Genomic DNA, 26,182 nt, shown 5'->3' with positions numbered 1-26,182 from the left:
TCATATCAGCAATAATGAAACAGTATGAAAGAAAATATTAGCTTTCAATGTTTTTGATCTCTTGCTATTCACACAGCCAAAGCGCCCTTAAGGGTTTTCGAGGTCGAAAGTCGGTGGAACGATGTGCGAAGATGTTTTGAAGTACCCAATGTGTCCTGTGTTAGTGCCCAAATCCTCACTTTCATTAAAAAAACTCCCCTCCCCCCACTCAATAAAAGGTTGTTTTCTTCAGAGTTAAAGGGAGGTTGTGAAATGTCCTCGTCCTGTTTGTAACATAAAGCCAGATATAAACAAACAAATCGCTGCTGGAAAGTGAATTGGATAACTGATTATCCCCATGGTAACAATAAAGTATTCAATTTCTCTCACCAAATGCACGAGAAAGCCTTGTTGGGTGGGATGAGGTGTAACAGATCGTATACACTGAATTTTCCCTCGCTGCTTCCTCATTGAAGCTGCTAGGTCTGTGAAATTCCTTTCAGGGTCTCACCGGACAACTGCTTGGTAATAAACAATCAAAATCTCGACAGTTTATGAAATAATTGGCATATCGACCATCGGAATGAAATGCTAATGCAAAAGCACAGGAATGTATGCACACTTTTCAAATATTTTGTATTAATTAAATGGGATTTTTAACATCCTCGTGGAAATGTTCCATGACCAGTGCTGGTCTGGTGTTAGCCAACTGTAGCAAATGGTTATGTCTTCCTTCTCAAGTTCTAAAATGACCCCATCAGATCCAACAGTAATTCAATAAATTCATTGTCTATGCTCTCTACACAAGGACTCAAATATATAAATAGTCTAGATTTCCCATTTACCATCGCAATCATCTCTCCTTACAACATTTTACTTTCCTCCTGTGCTATTTGGTGGGATGTTTTTGAGGGATGGCCTTCTCATGATTAAACATACGTCCCAAAAAAACTTGAAATAGAAGCAACAAAATATAATGACGTCAAATAATCGACATCTGGGTATACCTTGGGACCAGTGAAAAGCCATTCAATTTTCTCCCAAATGAATGACTTAACTAAATGTTAACATTTTTCTTTCTTCTGAATGTCCCCACCAGAGGAAATAATCCCTCTGCATTTCCTCCATTGAATCATTTCATCGTTTTAAACGCCTCCTAAATCACCGAGTTAAATGAGCCTTTGACATCTTCACTTTGTAAACCCAAAGGAATACAGAGTACTTCGCGGGCTATAAGAGTAAACCTGTCATTTGAACAATTTACATTTTCTTACAGGGTGGTGGAGAACATAGAACATACAGTGCAGAAGGTGGCCATTCAGCCCATCGAGTCTGCACCGACCCACTTAAGCCCTCACTGCCACCCTATCCCCGTAACCCAATAACCCCTCCTAACCTTTTTGGACACCAAAGGCACTTCAGCACGGCCAATCCACCGAACCTGCTTGTCTTTGGACTGTGGCACGTGAACAGTCAGCAGAGGAGAGAAAAGGAGTAGCGACTTGGAATCAAACTGGATAATAAAAAACAATGAACTTTTGTTGATTTTTCAAAAGATTCCGAGACAGGGAGTTCTCAGAAAAGACTGCTCATGATGGAGCGGGAGATGAAAGCTAGGCTTGTGTAGGAGGAGGAGTGTGTAACAGGGCCACATATCTGGAGGATATTTTAGCGGTATATTAGGCAACTTCAATGTAAAGATGAGAATCATTCAGTTAGTCCTCTCGGGCATGAGCTGCAAGTAGAGCTGGGTAAGATTGAGCGATGGTAATGCAGACCTTAGTGTAGACGCAGTTGTTGTGCAGGCTATCTTTCTAGTTTATAAAACAAGTAAGTGGGGCAGGTGAGAAAAAGTGTAATTGAATATGTATGTATTATATATATTGAACAGATCATCTTTTGGTACAATCTGCCTTGCAATGTGTATGCAAATAAAAAGCACAACCACTTTCATTCATGTAGCTTCATTAATGTTGAGCATCAAAACAGAGACGTGTTTTTAAGCAGGATTTTGAAATTGAGGAACAGAGTTTGGGGCGCTTGTAGCAGTGTGGGGGGTTACAGATATAGGGAGAAGTAAAGTTCTGGAGGACTATTAACACAAGAAGGGAAATTCTGAGTTTGTATGTCAGGTAAACTGGAGCGTTGAACAAGTGGGACTTGGTGTTAGATTGGGGACAAGCACTGGAGTTTTAGATATACTCAAATTAATGAAGAGTGGAAAATGGGACAGCAGCCAGAAGGCTTTGAAGTAAATAAGTCGAGAGGTAATAAAGGCATATCGACCACAGGATTCAAATGCTAATGTAAAAACACAGGAATTTAGACATTCTTATTAAACATTTTTATTAGTTAAATGGGAATTTGGCATCCTCACGGAAATTTTCACATACGCTGCTGATATTGATCAAGCGGACTATTAATCAATGCAAAACGATGTCGTCAACAATGCCTTCGTTGGAATTTAGCTCAATATTTGCATTGGAAATGAGACTGAAGCTACAATCTGAAGTGGGTACATTACTGTAATTTAGCACATTCTAAAGATTAGACGTTGGTCAGTTTCACGAAAGTAACACTTGCAAGTTTATTTGTTTCAATCGGGTACTATGTGATGAATCAGTTAAATACTGCAATCATGAGATGCTAAGTGACGAGATTCAGGGTTAAACTATTCAGCCACCGAAATCTTTCCTCCCTCTTTCAGCCATCTCTCATTGCGCCGCCTATTCCTTTGTGTTTATATCAGCTCTGCCATTTCACCATCTCCGCTCAAGCCTATGTTATTAATTCCTTATTCGGTGTGTATGCATTGTGCTCCTACCTCTCTCTCAACCCCCACCCCACACTTTCATAAAACATAGAACATACAGTGCAGAAGGAGGCCATTCGGCCCATCGAGTCTGCACCTAACCACTTAAGCCCTCACTTCCACCCTATCCCCAATAACCACTCCTAACCTTCAGCATGGCCAATGCACCTAACCTGCACATATTTGGACTATGGGAGGAAACCGGAGCACCCAGAGGGAACCCACGCAGACATGGGAGAACGTGCAGACTCCGCACAGACAGTGACCCAGCAGGGAATTGGACCTGGGACACTGGCGCTGTGAAGACACAGTGCTAACTGCTGTGCTACCGTGCTGCCCTAATTTAGAATACCCAATTCATTTTTTTCCAATTAAGGGGCAATTTAGCCCAGCCAACCCACCTAGCCTGCACATCTTTGGGTTGAGGGGGGCGAAACCCTCGCAAACACGGGAAGAATGTGCAAACTCCACACGGACAGTGACCCAGAGCCGGGATTGAACCTGGGACCTTGGTACCGTGAGGCAGCAATGCTATCCACTGCACCACCGTGCAGCGCTTCCTTTGCTCTACTCCAGTTTTAGTGCTGTCAAAGCCAAATAGAGTTCAGTATTGACAAGCATTATTCACAAATGTTATCGCCTCTGTCGGTGCAGTGGCAAATGTCAGCTGACTTGCAACCCAGAAGCACAGACGAATATTCTGTGGACACCAGGGCAGCTGGTCAAAATGAAGAAGCTACTCTTAGCTTAACTATTCCTTCACTGATGCTAGATCAACGTCCCACCCTAACAGCACTGTGGTTCCTCCAACACATGAACGGTTCATGAAGGTGGTGTTCTGACCACAGGTAGAGCAAAGTACTGAGCAGACCACATCCCAGGGAGAAACCTGGTTTATGGGAAGCTTTAAAATTGGACGATATGGCGGTGTTGTGATAATAATATGATGTGGAGATGCCAGCGTTGGACTGGGGTGAGCACAGTAAGAGGTCGTACAACACCAGGTTTCAAACACTAACTTTCGGAGCACTGCTCCTTCCTCAGGTGACCTGGTGTTGTAAGACTTCTTTTTGTGATAATAATAAGAACCTTTTTATTGTCACAAGTATGAAGTTACTGTGAAAAGCCCCTGGTCGACACATTCGGGTAAGCTGGCACGGGAATTGAACCTGCTCTGCTGGTCTTGTTCTGTATCACAAATCAGCTGTCTAGCTCACTGAGCTAAACCAACCCTTAATGTTCCGAGGCCCAGTTTAATCATCCTGAGGTCCATGTTCATTATCTGGGTGACATGGGTTCACACACAGCAACTAGTGGAATTTAAATTCGATCAGTAACATCTGCAATTGAACGCTAGCCTCAAACTAGCATCGAATTACATGAGAAATAATGTGCGGGGGCGAAGGAGGCGGGGGAAAGTCACTAAATCCTGAAGCTGGTTTGGAGAGCTGGTGCAGACACGATGGGCCAAATGGCCTCCTTCTGAGCTGTAACAATTCTGTGCCTCTGCTGTCTGAGATGCTGATTTTTTCTCCTGATTATGTTTCAGATTTCCGGCATGCAGAGTGTTTTTTAAACTCCATAAATATACGAATTTCATCACTCTTGCCAGTTCCGAGTAATTTTCGAAAGGGTAAAGGCTGTGCCCATTGTTATGGCGGTAAAGAAAACGCGGCGCGGGTCAAATTCAAGATAATGGTTGCATCAAAAACTGACGGAGATTAGTGCAAACTGCTTCTTATGTTAGCCTCTCGCAGCTGAAACGAACCGGATTGGGAAATGTCTGAGCTGGCGTTGCACGGTGCTGGGGTGCCCGAACAGGCGTAGTGAAAGGGAACACGTAAAGAAGAGAAGCTTTTGGATAGAGTTTGCCGGGATCAATCCTGCTTCGGGCCCGGGGCAAAACCTAAATTAGCATTTACCAGCTTGCGAAGATCCATTTGGAATTGTACATATTTAAGTGGAGGCTGTAACTGAAGGGAGTGCCCCTTGAACATCAACAGTTAGACATTATTTTACTCACTTTCGCCTGCCACACAATCCCTACAGTGCAGGAGGCCATTCGGCCCATCCAGTCTGCACCGGCCGACTAAAAGAGCATCTTGGCTTGGCCCCCTGTGAATCGTCTAATCTGTCACGATCCCACATTAACCGTTAATATTAATTCAAACCCTTCTCACGGGCATTATCGGTTACCATGTGAAAATATATTTTCACTGTGTTAAGAATATATATTAAAAAAACCACGGCCGTTGGGAACCGGGAGCAGGGGCCTGTCGTGAAGGTGAGTGAGTGCCTATAAATTTGCTTACCTTTCAGCGGGAGCAGGATTTGAGGGAATATCAGGTAAACTCTTCCTTTCTTTTTCTTGTTTTTTTTAAATCTAGAGGTGATGTCAGGGAAGGCAGTACAATGCTCCTCCTGCAGAATGTTTGAGGTGAGGGACGCCGTCAGTGTCCCTGCTGATTTCATCTGTGGGAAGTGCACCCAACTCCACCTCCTCAAAAACTGTGTTAGGGACCTGGAGCTGGATGAACTTCGGATCATTCGGGAGGCAGAGGGGTCATAGATAGAAGCTTCAGGGAGGTAGTTACGCCAAAGAATAAAGATAGATGGGTGACGGTGAGAGGGGCTGGGAGGAAGCAGTCAGTACAGGGATCCCCTGTGGTCGTTCCCCTTAGTAACAGGTATACCACTTTGGATACTGTTGGGGGGGACGACTTACCAGGGGTCAGCCATGGGGTACAGGTCTCTGGCACAGAGTCTGTCCCTGTTGCTCAGAAGGGAAGGGGGGAAAGGAGTAGAACATTAGTCATTGGAGACTCCATAGTTAGGGGGATAGATAGGAGATTCTGTGGGAATGAGAGAGACATGTGGTTGGTGTGTTGCTTCCCAGGTGCCAGGGTCCGCGATGTCTCAGATCATGTTTTCGGGATCTTTAAGGGGGAGGGGAAGCAGCCCCAAGTCGTGGTCCACATAGGTACCAACGACATAGGTAGGAAAAAGGATAGGGATGTAAGGCAGGAATTCAGGGAGCTAGGGTGGAAACTTGGAGCTAAAACAAACAGAGTTATTATCTCTGGGTTGTTACCCGTGCCACGTGCTAGCGAGTCGAGGAATAGGGAGAGAGATCAGTTGAACACGTGGCTGCAGGGATGGTGCAGGAGGGAGGGTTTCAGATTCCTGGACAATTGGGGCTCATTCTAGGGTAGGTGGGACCTCTACAAACGGGATGGTCTACACCTGGACCAGAGGGGTACTAATATCCTCGGGGGGAGGTTTGCTAATGCTCTTCGGGAGGGTTTAAACTAGTTCAGCAGGGGATTGGGAACCTGAATTGTAGCTCCAGGACACAAGAAGCTGAGAGTAGTGAGGTCATGAGTAAGGTTTCAAAGTTGCAGGAGTGTACCAGCAGGAAGGAAGGTGGTCTAAAGTGCATCTACTTCAATGCCAGGAGCATCCAGAATAAGGTGGGTGAGCTTGCAGCATGGGTTAGTACCTGGGACTTCGATGTCGTGGCTATTTCGGAGACATGAATAGAGCAGGGCGAGGAATGGTTGTTGCAGGTGCCGGGGTTTAGATATTTCAGTAAGTTCAGGGAAGGTGGTAAGAGAGGGGGAGGGGTGGCATTGTTAGTCAAGGACAGTATTACGGTGGCTGAGAGGACATTTGATGAGGACTCGAATACTGAGGTAATATGGGCTGAGTTAAGAAACAGGAAAGGAGAGGTCACCCTGTTAGGGCTTTTCTATAGGCCTCCGAAAAGTTCCAGAGATGGAGAGGAAAGGATTGCAAAGATGATTCTGGGTAGGAGCGAAAATAACAGGGTAGTTGTTATGGGGGACTTTAACTTTCCAAATATTGACTGGAAACACTATAGTTCGAGTACTTTAGATGGATCCGTTTTTGTTCAATGTGTGCAGGAGGGTTTCCTGATGCAGTATGTAGATAGACCAACAAGAGGCGAGGCCGTATTGGATTTGGTACTGGGTAATGAACCAGGACAGGTGTTAGATTTGGAGGTAGGTGAGCATTTTGGTGATAGTGACCACAATTCGATTACGTTTACTTTAGCGATGGAAAGGGATAGGTATAAACCGCAGGGCAAGAGTTATTGCTGGGGGAAAGGCAATTATGATGCGATGAGGCAAGACTTAGGATGCATCGCCTGGAGAGGAAAACTGCAGGGGATGGACACAATGGAAATGTGGAGCATGTTCAAGAAACAGCTACTGCATGTCCTTGATAAGTATGTACCTGTCAGGCAGGGAGGAAGTGGTCGAGTGAGGGAACCATGGGTTACTAAAGCAGTTGAATCACTTGTCAAGAGGAAGAAGGAGGCTTATGTGAAGATGAGACGTGATGGTTCAGTTGGGTCGCTTGAGAGTTACACGTTAGCTAGGAAGGCTCTAAAGAGAGAGCTAAGAAGAGCCAAGCGAGGACATGAGAAGTCTTTGGCAGTTAGGATCAAGGATAACCCTAAAGCTTTCTATAGGTATGTCAGGAATAAAAGAATGACTAAGGTAAGAGTAGGGCCAGTCAAGGACAGTAGTGGGAAGTTGTGCATAGAGTCCGAGGAGATAGGAGAGGTGCTAAATGAATATTTTTCGTCAGTATTCACACAGGAAAAAGACAAAGTTGTCGAGGAGAATACTGAGATACAGGCTACTAGACTAGAAGGGCTTGAGGTTCATAAGGAGGAGGTGTTAGCGATTCTGGAAAGTGTGAAAATAGATAAGTCCCCTGGGCCAGATGGGATTTATCCTAGGATTCTCTGGGAAGCTAGGGAGGAGATTGCTGAGCCTTTGGCTTTGATCTTTAAGTCATCTTTGTCTACAGGAATAGTGCCAGAAGACTGGAGGATAGCAAATGTTGTCCCCTTGTACAAGAAGGGGAGTAGAGATAACCCCGGTAACTATAGGCCAGTGAGCCTTACTTATGTTGTGGGAAAAGTCTTGGAAAGGTTTATAAGAGATAGGATGTATAATCATCTGCAAAGGAATAATTTGATTAGAGATAGTCAACATGGTTTGTGAAGGGTAGGTCGTGCCTCACAAACCTTATAGAGTTCTTCGAGATGGTGACCAAACAGGTGGATGAGGGTAAAGCAGTTGATGTGGTGTATATGGATTTCAGTAAAGCGTTTGATAAGGTTCCCCACGGTAGGCTATTGCAGAAAATACAGAGGCATGGGATTCAGGGTGATTTAGCAGTTTGGATCAGAAATTGGCTAGCTGATAGAAGACAAAGAGTGGTGGTTGATGGGAAATGCTCTGACTGGTGTCCAGTTACTAGTGGTGTGCCACAAGGATCTGTTCTGGGGCCGTTGCTGTTTGTCATTTTTATAAATGACCTGGAGGAGGGCATAGAAGGATGGGTGAGTAAATTTGCAGATGACACTGAAGTCGGTGGAGTTGTGGACAGTGCAGAAGGATGTTACAAGTTACAGAGGGACATAGATAAGCTACAGAGCTGGGCTGACAGGTGGCAAATGGAGTTTAATGCAGAAAAGTGTGAGGTGATTCATTTTGGAAGGAATAACAGAAAGGCAGAGTACTGGGCTAATGGTAAGATTCTTGGTAGTGTGGACGAGCAGAGAGATCTCGGTGTCCATGTCCATAGATCCCTGAAAGTTGCCACCCAGGTTGAGAGGGTTGTTAAGAAGGCGTACGGTGTGTTAGCTTTTATTGGTAGAGGAATTGTGTTTCGGAGCCATGTGGTCATGTTGCAGTTGTACAAAACTCTGGTGCGGCCGCATTTGGAGTATTGTGTACAGTTCTGGTCGCAACATTATAGGAAGGATGTGGAAGCATTGGAAAGGGTACAGAGGAGATTTACAAGAATGTTGCCTGGTATGGAGGGAAGATCATATGAGGAAAGGCTGAAGGATTTGAGACTGCTTTCGTTAGAGAGAAGAAGGTTAAGAGGTGACTTAATTGAGGCATACAAGATGATCAAAGGATTAGATAGAGTGGACAGTGAGAGCCTTTTTCCTCAGATGGTGATGTCCAGCACGAGGGGACATAGCTTTAAATTGAGGGGAGATAGATATAGGACAGATGTCAGAGGTAGGTTCTTTACTCAGAGAGTAGTAAGGGCGTGGAATGCCCTGCCTGCAACAGTAGTGGACTCGCCAACACTAAAGGCATTCAAATGGTCATTGGATAGGCATATGGACGATAAGGGAATAGTGTAGAGGGACTTTAGAGGGGTTTCACAGGATGGCGCAACATCGTGGGCCGAAGGGCCTGTACTGCGCTGTAATGTTTTATGTTCTTTGTTCTTTTTTTAAAATAATGTTTTTATGGAGAGTAAAGAACAAAATGATATTTAATGAAGATCAAAATTTTGCGCATGTATTTTGAAATGGGTCCTGTTGAAATGGACACCTTCAATGAGAGTCATTTTCAGAATGCATTAGTATTCTGGATTGATTTAGCCTCCATGCAGAAATAGTTACTGCAACTCCCAATCTTCCTACATCACAATGAAAGTGCCTTTCCAATCAAAATCAACTCTGTGGCATACGTCCCGGGACTTAGCATAATAATATAACTGTTCACAAACTGACCACAATAATATAACTGTTCACACAATAGCCACAGTAATATAACTGTTCACAAACTGACCACAATAATATAACTGTTCATAACTGTCCACAATAATATAACTGTTCACACAATGGCCACAGTAATATAACTTCCACACACAGCCCACAGTAATATCACTGTACACACACTGGCCACAGTAATATCACTGTACACACACTGGCCACAGTAATGTAACTGTTCACACACTGGCCACAGTAATATCACTGTACACACGCTGGCCACAGTAATATCACTGTACACACACTGGCCACAGTAATATCACTGTACACACACTGGCCACAGTAATGTACCTGTTCACACACTGGCCACAGTAATATAACTGTTCACACATTGGCCACAGTAATATAACTGTACACACACTGGCCACAGTAATATCACTGTTCACTCAAGGCCACAGTAATATAACTGTTCACACACTGGCCACAGTAATATAACTGTTCACACACTGGCCACAATAATATAACTGTTCACACACTGACCACAGTAATATAACTGTTCACACACTGACCACAGTAATATAACTGTTCACACACTGGCCACAGTAATATAACTGTTCACACACTGGCCACAATAATATAACTGTTCACACACTGACCACAGTAATATCACTGTTCACTCAAGGCCACAGTAATATCACTGTACACACACTGGCCACAGTAATGTAACTGTTCACACACAGCCCACAGTAATATCACTGTACACACACTGGCCACAGTAATATCACTGTACACACACTGGCCACAGTAATGTACCTGTTCACACACTGACCACAGTAATATCACTGTACACACATTGGCCACAGTAATATAACTGTACACACACTGGCCACAGTCATATAACTGTACACACACTGGCCACAGTAATATAACTGTACACACACTGGCCACAGTAATATCACTGTGCACACACTGGTCACAGTAATATCACTGTTCACTCAAGGCCACAGTAATATAACTGTTCACACACAGCCCACAGTAATATAACTGTTCACACACTGGCCACAGTAATATAACTGTTCACACACTGGCCACAGTAATATAACTGCTCACACACTGGCCACAGTAATATAACTGTTCGCACACTGACCACAGTAATATAACTGCTCGCACACTGACCACAGTAATATCACTGTTCACACACTGGCCACAGTAATATCACTGTTCACTCAAGGCCACAGTAATATAACTGTTCACACACTGGCCACAGTAATATAACTGTACACACACTGGCCACAGTAATATGACTGTTCACACACTGACCACAGTAATATAACTGTACACACATTGGCCACAGTAATATCACTGTACACACACTGGCCACAGTAATATAACTGTTCACACACTGACACAGTAATATCACTGTTCACTCAAGGCCACAGTAATATAACTGTACACACACTGACACAGTAATATAACTGTTCACACACTGGCCACAGCAATATCACTCTTCACACACTGGCCACAGTAATATAACTGTTCACACACTGACCACAATGATATAACTGCTCACACACTGACCATTTTAATATCACTCTTCACACACTGGCCACAATAATATCACTGTACACACACTGGCCACAGTAATATAACTGTTCACACACTGACACAGTAATATCACTGTTCACTCAAGGCCACAGTAATATAACTGTACACACACTGACACAGTAATATAACTGTTCACACACTGGCCACAGCAATATCACTCTTCACACACTGGCCACAGTAATATAACTGTTCACACACTGACCACAATGATATAACTGCTCACACACTGACCATTTTAATATCACTCTTCACACACTGGCCACAATAATATCACTGTACACACACTGGCCACAGTAATATAACTGTACACACACTGGCCACAGTAATATAACTGTACACACACTGGCCACAGTAATATAACTGTTCACACACTGACCACAGTAATATAACTGTACACACATTGGCCACAGTAATATCACTGTACACACACTGGCCACAGTAATATAACTGTTCACACACTGACACAGTAATATCACTGTTCACTCAAGGCCACAGTAATATAACTGTACACACACTGACACAGTAATATAACTGTTCACACACTGGCCACAGCAATATCACTCTTCACACACTGGCTACAGTAATATAACTGTTCACACACTGACCACAATGATATAACTGCTCACACACTGACCATTTTAATATCACTCTTCACACACTGGCCACAATAATATCACTGTACACACACTGGTCACAATAAAATCACTGTTCGCACACTGACCACAGTAATATAACTGTACACACACTGGCCACAGTAATATAACTGTACAAACATTGGCCACAGCAATATAACTGTACAAACATTGGCCACAGTAATATAACTGTTCACACACTGACCACAGTAATATAACTGCTCACACACTGGCCACAGTAATATAACTGTACACACATTGGCCACAGTAATATAACTGCTCACACACAGGCCACAGTAATATAACTGTTCACACACTGACCACAGTAATATAACTGTACAAACATTGGCCACAGTAATATAACTGTACAAACATTGGCCACAGTAATATAACTGTTCACACACTGACCACAGTAATATAACTGTACAAACATTGGCCACAGTAATATAACTGTACAAACATTGGCCACAGTAATATAACTGTACAAACATTGGCCACAGTAATATAACTGTTCACACACTGACCACAGTAATATAACTGTACAAACATTGGCCACAGTAATATAACTGTTCACACACTGACCACAGTAATATAACTGTACACACACTGGCCACAGTAATATAACTGTACAAACATTGGCCACAGTAATATAACTGTACAAACATTGGCCACAGTAATATAACTGTTCACACACTGACCACAGTAATATAACTGTTCACACACTGACCACAGTAATATAACTGTACAAACATTGGCCACAGTAATATAACTGTTCGCACACTGACCACAGTAATATAACTGCTCACACAATGGCCACAGTAATATAACTGTTCACACACTGACCACAGTAATATAACTGCTCACACAATGGCCACAGTAATATCACTGTACACACACTGGTCACAATAATATCACTGTTCACACACTGGCCATAGTAATATCACTGTACACACACTGACCACAGTAATATCACTGTACACACACAGACACAGTAATATCACTGTTCACTCACGGCCACAGTAATATAACTGTTCGCACACTGACCACAGTAATATCACTGTTCACTCACGGCCACAGTAATATAACTGTTCACACACAGGCCACAGTAATATAACTGTACACACACAGGCCACAGTAATATAACAGTACACACACTGACCACAGTAATATCACTGTTCACTCACAGCCACAGTAATATAACTGTACACACACTGACCACAGTAATATCACTGTTCACTCACGGCCACAGTAATATAACTGCTCACACAATGGCCACAGTAATATCACTGTTCACACAATGGCCACAGTAATATAACGGTTCTCACACTGGCCACAGTAATATCACTGTACACACACTGACCATATGACTGAATAACATTTACATGCCAATCATTCAATGATGTCGGGAAACTTCGGCTGAAAGTCCCGTAAGTTCCAACCGTAAAGAGTTATTCCTTAAAACATGTTTTTATCCTGATGAAACTATCGAATTGAAGATTAGGGGGGGAAGGCGTATGTGTGTGTGTAGCCTCCCGCAAAACAGGCATAACACCCGCAGCTGAACCAATTGCAAAAAGGCAGAAAGAAACTGACATCTTTACAGCGATGGCAGCAGTTACTTGTTGATGGATCAGAATACTTTGTCTCTGTCCTGTTGGCCCAAATTAAACGTTGATCCCAATAGCTCACAAGACCTGGGAACGGAGCAAAGTGTGAACTTCTCAATGCAAAGAGTGGGGGCATAAATTAGATCAAAATCGAGGAAATCCACTAGGTGTATTCACTGTCGGACAGTGGCTGATCGAGCGAAGCTCGGAATTGGCGGAATTCTGCGTTAAAAGTTAATGTTGAACAATAATTTCTTCCCCTCTGTCTGGAGGAGCGTTAGTAAGACACACACTGCTGATACCGTTATCACCAAGGTCCCTTTGAAAGATACTATTTTAAAATATTAAATGTTAAGAAACGTATTGGTGCGTTTGTCCCGCGGGCTGATCTTTCGTTACAATATCCAGGAGATGAGGGACAATAATGAATCCTAAAATAAAAGCAAATTACTGCGGGTGCTGCAATCTGAAACAAAAACAGCAAATACTGGACCATCTCAGCAGTTCTGACCATATCTGTGGAGAGAGAAGGGAGCTAACGTTTCAAATCTGAATGCCTCTTTGTCAAAGCTCTAATAGTCAATCCGAGTTTTCAAATGGTGCTTCCGGAGAATGGGAACCTTTACGGTAACTTCTACTTACCAATGGGGAGAGCGATGAAAAACGGCAGCCAGCAAAGAATGAACATGCCCACGACGATGCCCAGGGTCTTCGCTGCCTTCTTCTCTCTGGAGAATTTCAGCAGGCGGACAGACAGAGAACTCCTCGCATGGTGCCCTTTGGATCGGGAGACGATGGGATCGTCCTGAATGTTCCGGCAATGGATGCGCAAAGTCAACTCACTGGAGTCCGATGTCTCCTTCATCACCCCTGCCTCCAGGTTCTTGGTAGTCCTTTTGGCCACGATGTAAACCCTGCAGTACATGACCAAGATGACAGTCAGGGGGATGTAAAAGGAGCCCAGGGAGGAGAAGAGAGCATACCCGGGTTCCTCCGTGATCTGGCACTCCCGTTCATTCAGGGGTGCCGGCTGCTTCCAGCCCAACAGCGGGCCGATGGAGATCACTATAGACAAGAGCCACACCCCGACCACAGCCAACACTGCCTTCTTCTCGGTTACAATGGAGGGGTAGCGCAGCGAGTAGCGAACCCCGATGTAGCGGTCTATTGAAATGGCACACAGGCTCATGATGGAGGCAGTGCAGCACAGCACATCGACCGCTGCCCAAATATCACAAAAAATCCTCCCAAAAATCCAATAGCCTGTAATCTCCCATGTGGCTGAGAAAGGCAACACTGTGGTACTCAGGAGCAAGTCTGCGATCGCCAGGTTGATGATAAAGTAGTTGGTGGCTGTCTGTAAGTGGCGGTTGAACACTACGGAAAGGATGACTAAAATGTTGCCGACCAGCGCGATTAGTATGAAGAGGACCAGGACCAGCCCCAGGACGGCTCCATTCCCTGGGCTCACAGCCGAGCTGCTGTTGTGCAAGGTCCCGTTTGAGATGTTGCTAAAGTTCACACCAGAGAAGAGCAGGGTTGCAGAGGAGCGGTTCTCGCCCACACCTCCGGCAGGGTGCTCGGAATTCATGTTAAATATCATTCTCCATCTCAGCTGCTGTGCCAGCCCAGCGGCTAGGTCCCGGCACAAACACACATCCCGGGGTCAGCACCGGGCGGGGGGAGGGCAAAGTTGCTCGGCGGAGAGGCGAAACTTTCTTCAATTCCACTCTCATCGGGGGAGTTTGCAGCAACCGTGTCCGGGCGAGCGGCAAAGAATGTCCAATGTGTTAGTGAGCAGAGCTGAGAGAGTGTGAGCCAGGGCCAGCGCTGGGCTCTGTTACCTGGTGCATGGGCCGCCGCTCCGCTGTGTGGCTGCCTCCCTGCCGCTCTCCGCTTTTATACAAACTGCTCCATGCACAAAAACAAAATGTCAAAGGTGCTGGATCAGAGTGACGTCAGGGTCCGCCTGAAGTGGATCTGAACGTTTTGTGAAACATCAGAGCGACTGAGCATGGGGGGGGGGGGGGGGGGGGGGTGAATACTGACAGCGGGCTAGACACTGAGGGTGTACAACACTGACAGGGGGATAGACACTGAGGGTGTACAACACTGACAGGATATACAACACTGACAGGGGGATAGACACTGAGGGTGTACAACACTGACAGGATATACAGCATTGACAGGGGATAGACACTGAGGGTGTTCAACACTGACAGGATATACAGCATTGACAGGGGGATAGACACTGAGGGTGTACAACACTGACAGGATATACAACACTGACAGGGGGATAGACACTGAGAGTGTACAACACTGACAGGATATACAGCATTGACAGGGGATAGACACTGAGGGTGTTCAACACTGGCAGGATATACAACACTGACAGGGGGATAGACACTGAGGGTGTTCAACACTGACAGGATATACAACATTGACAGGGGGATAGACACTGAGGGTGTACAACACTGACAGGATATACAACACTGACAGGGGATAGACACTGAGGGTGTTCAACACTGACGGGATATACAACACTGACAGGAGGATAGACACTGAAGGTGTTCAACACTGACAGGATATACAGCATTGACAGGGGATAGACACTGAGGGTGTTCAACACTGACAGGATATACAACACGGACAGGGGGATAGACACTGAGGGTGTACAACGCTGACAGGATATACAGCATTGACAGGGCATAGACACTGAGGGTGTACAACACTGACAGGATATACAGCATTGACAGGGCATAGACACTGAGGGGGTACAACACTGACAGGATATACAACACTGACAGGGGGATAGACACTGAGGGTGTACAACACTGACAGGATATACAGCATTGACAGGGGATAGACACTGAGGGTGTACAACACTGACAGGATATACAATACTGACAGGATATACAGCATTGGCAGGGGGATAGACACTGAGGGGGTACAACACTGACAGGATATACAATACTGACACGATAAACAGCATTGACAGGGGGATAGACACTGAGAGAGTACAACACTGACAGGATATACAGCATTGACAGGGGGATAGACACTGAGGTTGTTCAACACTGACAGGATATACAGCATTGACAGGGGGATAGACACTGAGGTTGTTCAACACTGACAGGATATACAGCATTGACAGGGGGATAGACACTGAGGGTGTACAACACTGACAGGATATACAGCATTGACGGGGGATAGACACTGAGAGAGTACAACACTGACAGGATATACAGCATTGACAGGGGGATAGACACTGAGGGTGTTCAACACTGACAGGATATACAGCATTGACAGGGCATAGACACTGAGGGGGTACAACATTGACAGGATATACAGCATTGACAGGGCATAGACACTGAGGGGGTACAACATTGACAGGATATACACAGGGGGGTGGACACTACGGGTGTACAACACCGACAGGATATACAACACTGACAGGGCTACAGACACTGAGGGTGTAGAACACTGACAGCTTATACAACACTGACATGATGTACAACACTGAGAGGATATACAACACTGACGGACACAGATACTGAGGGTGTACACCACTGACAGGATATACAACACTGACAGGGACATCGGCACTGCTGGTGTAGAACACTGACAGGATATACAATACTGACAGGGGGATAGACACTGTTGGTGTAGAACACCGACAGGATATACAACACTGACAGGATATACAACACGGACAGGGGGATAGACACTGAGGGTGTACAACACTGACAGGATATACAACACTGACAGGGGGATAGACACTGAGGGTGTACAACACTGACAGGATATACAGCATTGACAGGGGATAGACACTGAGGGTGTTCAACACTGACAGGATATACAGCATTGACAGGGGGATAGACACTGAGGGTGTACAACACTGACAGGATATACAACACTGACAGGGGGATAGACACTGAGGGTGTACAACACTGACAGGATATACAGCATTGACAGGGGATAGACACTGAGGGTGTTCAACACTGGCAGGATATACAACACTGACAGGGGGATAGACACTGAGGGTGTTCAACACTGACAGGATATACAACATTGACAGGGGGATAGACACTGAGGGTGTACAACACTGACAGGATATACAACACTGACAGGGGGATAGACACTGAGGGTGTACAACACTGACAGGATATACAACACTGACAGGGGGATAGACACTGAGGGTGTTCAACACTGGCAGGATATACAGCATTGACAGGGGATAGACACTGAGGGTGTTCAACACTGGCAGGATATACAACACTGACAGGGGATAGACACTGAGGGTGTTCAACACTGACGGGATATACAACACTGACAGGAGGATAGACACTGAAGGTGTTCAACACTGACAGGATATACAGCATTGACAGGGGATAGACACTGAGGGTGTTCAACACTGACAGGATATACAACACGGACAGGGGGATAGACACTGAGGGTGTACAACGCTGACAGGATATACAGCATTGACAGGGCATAGACACTGAGGGTGTACAACACTGACAGGATATACAACACTGACAGGGGGATAGACACTGAGGGTGTACAACACTGACAGGATATACAGCATTGACAGGGGATAGACACTGAGGGTGTACAACACTGACAGGATATACAATACTGACAGGATATACAGCATTGGCAGGGGGATAGACACTGAGGGGGTACAACACTGACAGGATATACAATACTGACACGATAAACAGCATTGACAGGGGGATAGACACTGAGAGAGTACAACACTGACAGGATATACAGCATTGACAGGGGGATAGACACTGAGGTTGTTCAACACTGACAGGATATACAGCATTGACAGGGGGATAGACACTGAGGTTGTTCAACACTGACAGGATATACAGCATTGACAGGGGGATAGACACTGAGGGTGTACAACACTGACAGGATATACAGCATTGATGGGGGATAGACACTGAGAGGGTACAACACTGACAGGATATACAGCATTGACAGGGGGATAGACACTGAGGGTGTACAACACTGACAGGATATACAGTAAGAAGTCTTACAACACCAGGTTAAAGTCCAACAGGTTTGTTTCAAACACGAGCTTTCGGAGCACGGCTCCTTCTTCAGAAGGAGCCGTGCTCCGAAAGCTCGTGTTTGAAACAAACCTGTTGGACTTTAACCTGGTGTTGTAAGACTTCTTACTGTGCTCACCCCAGTCCAACGCCGGCATCTCCACATCATGACAGGATATACAGCATTGACGGGGGATAGACACTGAGAGAGTACAACACTGACAGGATATACAGCATTGACAGGGGGATAGACACTGAGGGTGTTCAACACTGACAGGATATACAGCATTGACAGGGCATAGACACTGAGGGGGTACAACATTGACAGGATATACAGCATTGACAGGGCATAGACACTGAGGGGGTACAACATTGACAGGATATACACAGGGGGGTGGACACTACGGGTGTACAACACCGACAGGATATACAACACTGACAGGGCTACAGACACTGAGGGTGTAGAACACTGACAGCTTATACAACACTGACATGATGTACAACACTGAGAGGATATACAACACTGACGGACACAGATACTGAGGGTGTACACCACTGACAGGATATACAACACTGACAGGGACATCGGCACTGCTGGTGTAGAACACTGACAGGATATACAATACTGACAGGGGGATAGACACTGTTGGTGTAGAACACCGACAGGATATACAACACTGACAGGATATACAACACGGACAGGGGGATAGACACTGAGGGTGTACAACGCTGACAGGATATACAGCATTGACAGGGGGATAGACACTGAGGGTGTACAACACTGACAGGATATACAGCATTGAGTGGGACATAGGCACTGCGGGTGTAGAACACTGACAGGATATACAATACTGACAGGGGGATAGACACTGAGGGTGTACACGACTGACAGGATATACAACACTGACAGGGACATAGGCAGTGCGGGTGTAGAACACTGACAGGATATACAATACTGACAGGGGGATAGACACTGTTGGTGTACAACACTGACAGGGTATACAACACGGGCAGGGGGATAGACACTGAGAGAGTACAACACATAAAGGATATACAACACTGACAGAGGGATAGACACTGAGGGTGTACAACACTGGCGGGGTATTAGTGAGTGCTGAGATAGGTTGTCGTTGCAGATTTGATGGGCGGAATGGCCTCCTGTGGCACTTTAGAGATTCTTTCGAGTCTCAGAATACCAGTGTAAAGCGCAGCACTCGGATGGACCCCTCACCAATGCTGACACATTAGTTAAGCGAAGGTACATTGTTAAAAAGAAAGGGTTGTGGCATTAACATTCTAATAATTTAACTTTGTGGGATAAAATCCTTGGTATTGGGCAACTAAAAAAATGTGCAAGAACCCGACAGAAACGTAAAGGGATGTAACGGCAGAAACAATACATTCCCCCAAAATCCCCTCATCCTTCAATTCTGACAGTGATTTAACATATCCTTAATCTGCAGAAAAATCTTCTGTTCGCCCGTCGAGACTGCAACCCAACTTGTTGCAATAAACACAAACTTTACATTTAAAGAGATTCACATATGTTTAAACAAACACGGTTAAGTGCGCCGAGTACAGAACTCGCAGCGCAGCGTTGGATGAAGGGTGTCTCTATCCCAGATTAAGTCACGAAATCCAACAATCTTTATCACGTTAACCCATGCTTGCTTTCACGCAGCCGCCAATATTTTGGCATTTGAATCCGAAAAATCAACGAGCCAGTCTCTAATTGGAAGATAATATTAAATATATCCTCACGTCTTTAACTGTTTGCTGGACAGTTTGGGCATGAGGCAGTGCCTTTGACCCAGTGAAGAAACGGTTCACCGCCGCACCCATGGGCGCCACTTCCTGCAATTAACAATTTGTGTACATTTCCCCCACTCCTTTCATCAGGCCTAGCAGTAATGATCACCCTGAATTAAAACTGACGATGTCTTTGACTAACTAATTGTTCGCAGCAGTCTTTCCACGCTGGATATAGTCGGAGATTTGTAATGTGTTGGGTAGGATGTATATATAGTATTAGGTTGCAGCTAAGCAGTGAACTGGAATTCGACTGGGACTGGAAGTGAACATGGACAGGCGAACAAAGTTAGGATCCTGGTCCTTCAATGCGAAATATTTTGTGAACATGAAATGGAATATGGGGCATTCTCAAACTATATCGGACAGACTAGAAATCTTATACCTCCAGGGACTTTCAATCAGCCCAATATGACTCCTGTGGTCACATTTTCGTCAGACTTTAAAGGGCTCAGATCCGCGCAGCTGGAGGGAGGGGTCGGGGGCAACGGGGTAGTCAACATTGGCGGGCAATCTGCGGAAGTCCCGGGCGGAGGCAGCATCCGCGCCAATTTTGAAGTTCCGAGATGATTCCTTCCCCTCTTTAAAAACCGCGGGGCGGTCAGTGAAAAGGACAATAAACGCGGAGATGCCTCCCGTTACCACGGCAATTAGAAGGATGTGTTGCGTTATTTCCACACACGACCTGATACCAGCGGAAAGAGGCGCCAGCTGCATCGGAGCACAGGTGAAGGTGGGTGAAAACTACTCTTTGATGTTTAATATATGCCCAATGATCTGTAACTCTGCGGCAGAATGGTTAAAAAAGACAGAATTATGAAGTTTCAATGCAATCTGGGAGTTTGGAATGCCTTTTAAAAGTGCTTTGTTTATGCCGCATGACATATTTAAATTTGAAGAGTGCCTTTAATGCAATGTTGATCTTCACATTAATTGCAAAATTAAATATGATCTATGTCATATACGTCTGTAGCATTTTATAACTCTCTATTACATGTTATTTATGCAATTTGGCTTTTTAGAATGTCTTATAAAAGAGACGGAAATTCTAATGCAGCACGGTCGCATAGTGGTTAGCATAAATGCTTCACAGCTCCAGGTCCCAGGTTCGATTCCTGGCTGGGTCACTGTCTGTGCGGAGTCTGCACGTCCTCCCTGTGTGTGCGTGGGTTTCCTCCGGGTGCTCCGGTTTCCTCCCACAGTCCAAAGATGTGCGGGTTAGGTGGATTGGCCATGCTAAATTGCCCGTAGTGTCCTAAAAAAGTAAGGTTGGGTTACGGGTATAGGGTGGATATGTGGGTTTGAGTAGGGTGATCATTGCTTGGCACAACATCAAGGGCCTGTTCTGTGCTGTACTGTTCTTCTAATGCGTATAGAATCATAGAATTTACACTGCAGAAGGAGGCCATTCGGCCCATTGAGTCTGCACCGGCTCTTGGAAAGAGCACTCCACTTAAGCCCAGACCTCCCCCCTATCTCCATAAACCAGTAACCCCACCTAACCTAAGGACAATTTAGCATGGCCAATCGACCTAACTACATATTTGGACTGTGGGAGGAAACTGGAGCACCCGGAGGAAACCCACGCAGACACGGGGAGAACGTGGAGACTCTGCACAGACAGTGACCCAAGCCGGGAATCGAACCTGGGACCCTGGAGCTGTGTAACAACTGTGCTACCAAGGCAGATAGAGAAATAAAAATAGAGATAAAGGCAGGTAGGTACTTTCGTTCCTCATTCTAATTTGACTTTCTTTTAAATTAAAAAAAAACATTGAAAATAACCAGTGCCTCTTGGAAGGAAATTTAAAAAAGGATTGGGGTGACGGGAGGAATACAACTGGTTGATGGTGTCTTGCTGCCCAGCTTTGTCGAGAGTGGATGGAGGGTTAGTAATGGGATAGGGATGTAATTGGGAGACACATGTAGAGTAAGGAGCAAGAGAGAATAGGCATTGAGGCATGTCATTAAAAAAAAGATGGAGATATTAGATTGCCCTGACAGACAGTCAGAATGAGAATGGTTCATGGGAAGGTAAAGAACCAGGAAATATGGGGGGGGGGGGGGGGGGGGGGAGTGAATATTTGCAGGGTGGTATGGGAAGGGAGATGTTAAGGGATACATATGTCCCCGATTAATACTGTCCCAAATGTATGCACCTCACACTCTATTCGAAAGGAAAGCAAAGGAGAAAAAGATAAAGAAGAAATTCTATAAAACAGAAACATGAAAATATCACAGGCGGAAAAGTAACTATATTCCGGAATATGTTATATGCAGTGTGGGCCAGTTATCTGAGATGTCTTGAGTGGTTTAGGATAATGACAACAGCATTTGTTCAATTCCTGTTCTAGCTGAGGTGGACTTTGTCTAGTTATCGTGTCCTTGAAAATGGAAGACAATGGCAAACAACGATAGACAAAAAAAACACCAAGAAAGTCCCACCGAATGAAGCAGAAGCAGCCAATGTGACTTTGGGCAATTTCACAAGGGTTCTTCAGGTGGTGGCAACCATTTCTAGACTTCCTGGTGAAGTGTTAGGTGATGGTCAGCAACAGCAGCAACCCGGGGGGAAAAGGGGTAGGGGGAGTGGGGGGAGTTTGGGGTGGTACGGGGGGAGGGGGAGGGTTGTTCTTATTTCTTTGTGTTGGTGAAATTTTTTGAAAACCTGAATAAAAATTATTAAAAAAAAAAAAGACTTTGGGCAACTCCATGGGGAAATCCATGGTAACATGATAAACAAATCCTACATCGTTTCAAACATTATTTCCTGTTGCTATAGTTTTGTGTCATGTTTGCTTGATGTTTTTGCATTGTAATTTCCTAAGTATCCATTCACCTTACCATCTGAATTTTTGTGTTCATTGTCTTTTTAAAAAATATTTTTTATTGGAGTTTTGACATTTCATATCATATTTTCATAGAATTTACAGTGCAGAAGGAGGCCATTCGGCCCATCGAGTATGCACCAGCTCTTTTGAAAGAGCACCCTACCCAAGCTCACACCTCCACCCTATCCCCATAACCCAGTAACCCCACCCAACACTAAGGGCAATTTTGGACACTAAGGGCAGTTTATCATGGCCAATCCACCTAACCTGCAGATCTTTGGTCTGTGGGAGGAAACCGGAGCACCTGGAGAAAACCCACGCACAGACGGGGAGGATGTGCAGACTCCGCACAGACAGTGACCCAAGCCGGAATCGAACCTGGGACCCTGGAGCCACAATGCTACCGTACAACAAGATAAAATCAAAACATGTATGTACAAGAATTTACAGCAACTGTAGTTTTAGCTATTTTATATATGATGGGTATATGTGGAACTTGTCATACAGGGTGTGCTGGCTATGGTCATAAGTTAATCGACCAAAATACAGACAGAGTTTCTTGACAAAGAAATTGCTGCTGAGCGCTTGCTGGGCCAGGCCATGGCATGGTATGCCCATTCAATCGTGTTGAGCCCGTAGCTGGCTGTGCTTCCCTGAGAGGGAGCTTTTATATAGTTTGGTGGGGGGTCCCTGTTTGGGTGCCCCATTGGTCGCCCATTACTGTTGTGAGGCCTGCCCCCCCACCCTGGTTGCTCCTGGCACTTAGTCATGTTGGGGGAGGGGGCGTGTCCACTGAATTCACTCTTTTGTTACCCTGTGTCCTTTGCTGCTCTCTTCTCTTCTACCTGCCCCTTTCTCTTCCTTATTATGTGGCCTATTCTGGGTCCTGCCCTTTCTCCCCACTTTACTGGATGCTGGTTACAAACTGGTCCTGTAACAAGTTGGAGAACAGCCTCCATGTTTTGTGTAAGCCATCCTCTAATGATATACTTTATTTTCTCAAACTTGAGAAATTCTGGGGTGGTGCTGCTGATCACCAGCTGAGCAGGAGTCTTTGGCAGGTGGTCAGGGAGGCAAAGGCTATGTTGTTGGCTCCTCTTCCCATGAAAAGCTCAGGCTGCCCTGATATCCTGAAAGCCACCACCAACGGGCAAGGCTCTACCCTCACCCCCACAACCCTGGACATGACTTCGAAGAAGAACACCAAGTATCTAACAAGTCTGGGGCAAGACAAGAACATGTGGGTGTGGTTAGTCGGGCCTCCCTGGCACCATTCTCATTTGTCCTCCATCTCTGGGAAGGACCCGCTCATTGTCGTCCTGGTTAGGCGCGCCCTGTGTATCATCTTTAGTTGTGTTAGGCTCAGCCATGCGGACGTGGAGGTGACATTTGTCCTGTGCAGTGGTTCAATCTAGAGTCCTTCCCATATAATCCCTGCCTTGTTCTTCCTCCCATTTCTCCCTTCTCTCATCCAGGGATAGTGTACCGCCTCCAGTAGCCATCCCTACATGTCTGCACAGTTCCCGTCCTCTAACTTGTACACAGTCAGTCGTCTGACCAATAGTGATTGTCCTGGTATCTGGGGAAATGTCGTCATTTCCTTGCAGTGGATGTTTTTGACTTGGTTATATTTTAGGTCGTTTCCTTTCGGGAGCTGAAACTTGTCCGTTAGCTCCCCTAGGGTTGCTACCCTGTTTTCTATGTACATGTCTCTAACCCTCAAAGTCCCTTCATCCTGTCTCCACCTTTCGGAAGGAGGCATCCATTTTCGCAGGGATGAACTTGTGAGTTTTGCAGATGGCTGCCATGGTGGACATCTTGTTCAAACTTGATGTCGCACTTGATTCCACATTTGAAGATTTGTTGCTACCACTGGGATTTTTGATTATCTGGCCGGGGAGATGAGAATGTTGTTGTGGCCAGTGCTCAGAGGGATTTCCCTTTGCAGGAACTCTCCTCCACCTTGACATATTCTGCTCCCGGTTCCTTGACCCTTTCCTGTACTCTTTCTGCAGTGGCTGCCCAGTGGTGGAACTGGAGGATCGGAAGAGCCAGGCCTCCCATGTTTTGCTTTCTTTATCGGACCTTCTTACTAATCCTTGGGCTCTTTTCCCCCACCCCACATACAAATGACATGATTAATTTATCGACTGTGGTGAAAAAGGCTTGCATTCTCGTTGTACAGAAGTTTCACCCATGAGGTGAACCGTGTCCCAAACCCAATCCATTTCAGTACCTCCATTCGACCCTGCCGAAGGCCTTTCTGCATCGAGTGAGATGATCACCTCTGGTTGTCTCTCCCTTGATGGGGTCATGATTAGTGTTGTTGTTTTTGACCTTTCATGCAAGGGATGCTAATTCACAGTGAGTGGATTGCAATGAAGTAATTGCATCAGCTTTGTCAAGTACCAGCTGTGCCTCAGGTAGTAGCCCTCTTGTCTCTGAATCAGAAGGTTGAGGATTTAAATCCCACTCCAGGATTTGAGCACAGCAATTTAGGCCAATGCTGTACATTAAAGCAGAGTCCCGTTTGCTGCCTCAGATCAACATAAAAATTCCTTTGAAAATATTTTGAAGAGCAAGAAGTTCATCCCATCACTTTTTAAATCCCTTTAATAACATCAACAAAGGCAACTGGAGCAGATCTTCTGATCAGCAACACGAGAGTCGAAGCCAAGCCTTATTATTTTCCGCTTTTGATATATTTATGCCTTCAATTAAGTGTGCATGGTGCATTTCACAGGTATTCACTGTTTCCAGCTAAAATTTGGTATCTTTTTTCCATTATTACAAACGTTTTACATGAACACTTGAACTTCACCTTCTTCAGCAATAACTATCTCAAAAGTCGTTCAAGTGTTTGGTACTAAATTAAAGTCATTTATTTTTCAGTAAAACAACAGTTTACTGTCTTATTTTGGGAGGCACAAAGGGAGAGAGGGACAGGGAATTTGCAAATTTCAGTGTTCAAAGGCAGTGGCGACCAGGTGATCTCTAGCTGTCCTGAGGGTGGCTGTAGACGGGGCTTCCTCATGTGCTCCAGGAGGCATGACCACATCTGGGTCCACATTCTGCTCCTCCAGTTCCTCCAGTTCCTCCATTTCTGGCACTAAATCATGCTCAGTCCTTCCTGGAGAGCTACATTGTTCAATACACAACATGCTACTACAATCTTGGAATCTTTCACAGGTGACTACTGTAAAGCTGCTCCTGACTTGTCCAGGCAAAGGAAATGTGACTTCAATATTTCTATTGCCCTCTCCACCACTTGATACATTGCTTGGTGTGTATGGTTGT

General features: G+C 45.2%; 1 protein-coding gene across 2 annotated transcripts in view; it reads right to left on the bottom strand.

Annotated features, from left to right (window-relative positions):
* Nucleotides 1-15,030, bottom strand: part of LOC119965125 (alpha-1B adrenergic receptor-like) — a 66,496-nt gene extending 51,466 nt beyond the window's left edge. For both annotated transcript variants that reach the window (XM_038795455.1, XM_038795456.1), the window contains exon 1: nt 13,828-15,030. In XM_038795455.1, the coding sequence (XP_038651383.1) occupies nt 13,828-14,788 (961 nt within the window). In that variant the 5' untranslated portion in view covers nt 14,789-15,030. The remainder of the gene's footprint in view (nt 1-13,827) is intronic.
* Between the last annotated feature and the right edge of the window lie 11,152 nt (nt 15,031-26,182).

Source organism: Scyliorhinus canicula, chromosome 4 (genome assembly GCF_902713615.1).
Source record: "Scyliorhinus canicula chromosome 4, sScyCan1.1, whole genome shotgun sequence".
In the NCBI taxonomy this organism is placed as follows: domain Eukaryota; kingdom Metazoa; phylum Chordata; class Chondrichthyes; order Carcharhiniformes; family Scyliorhinidae; genus Scyliorhinus; species Scyliorhinus canicula.
Note: the sequence above shows the minus strand (reverse complement) of the source record. Positions and strands in the feature narration are given on the sequence as shown.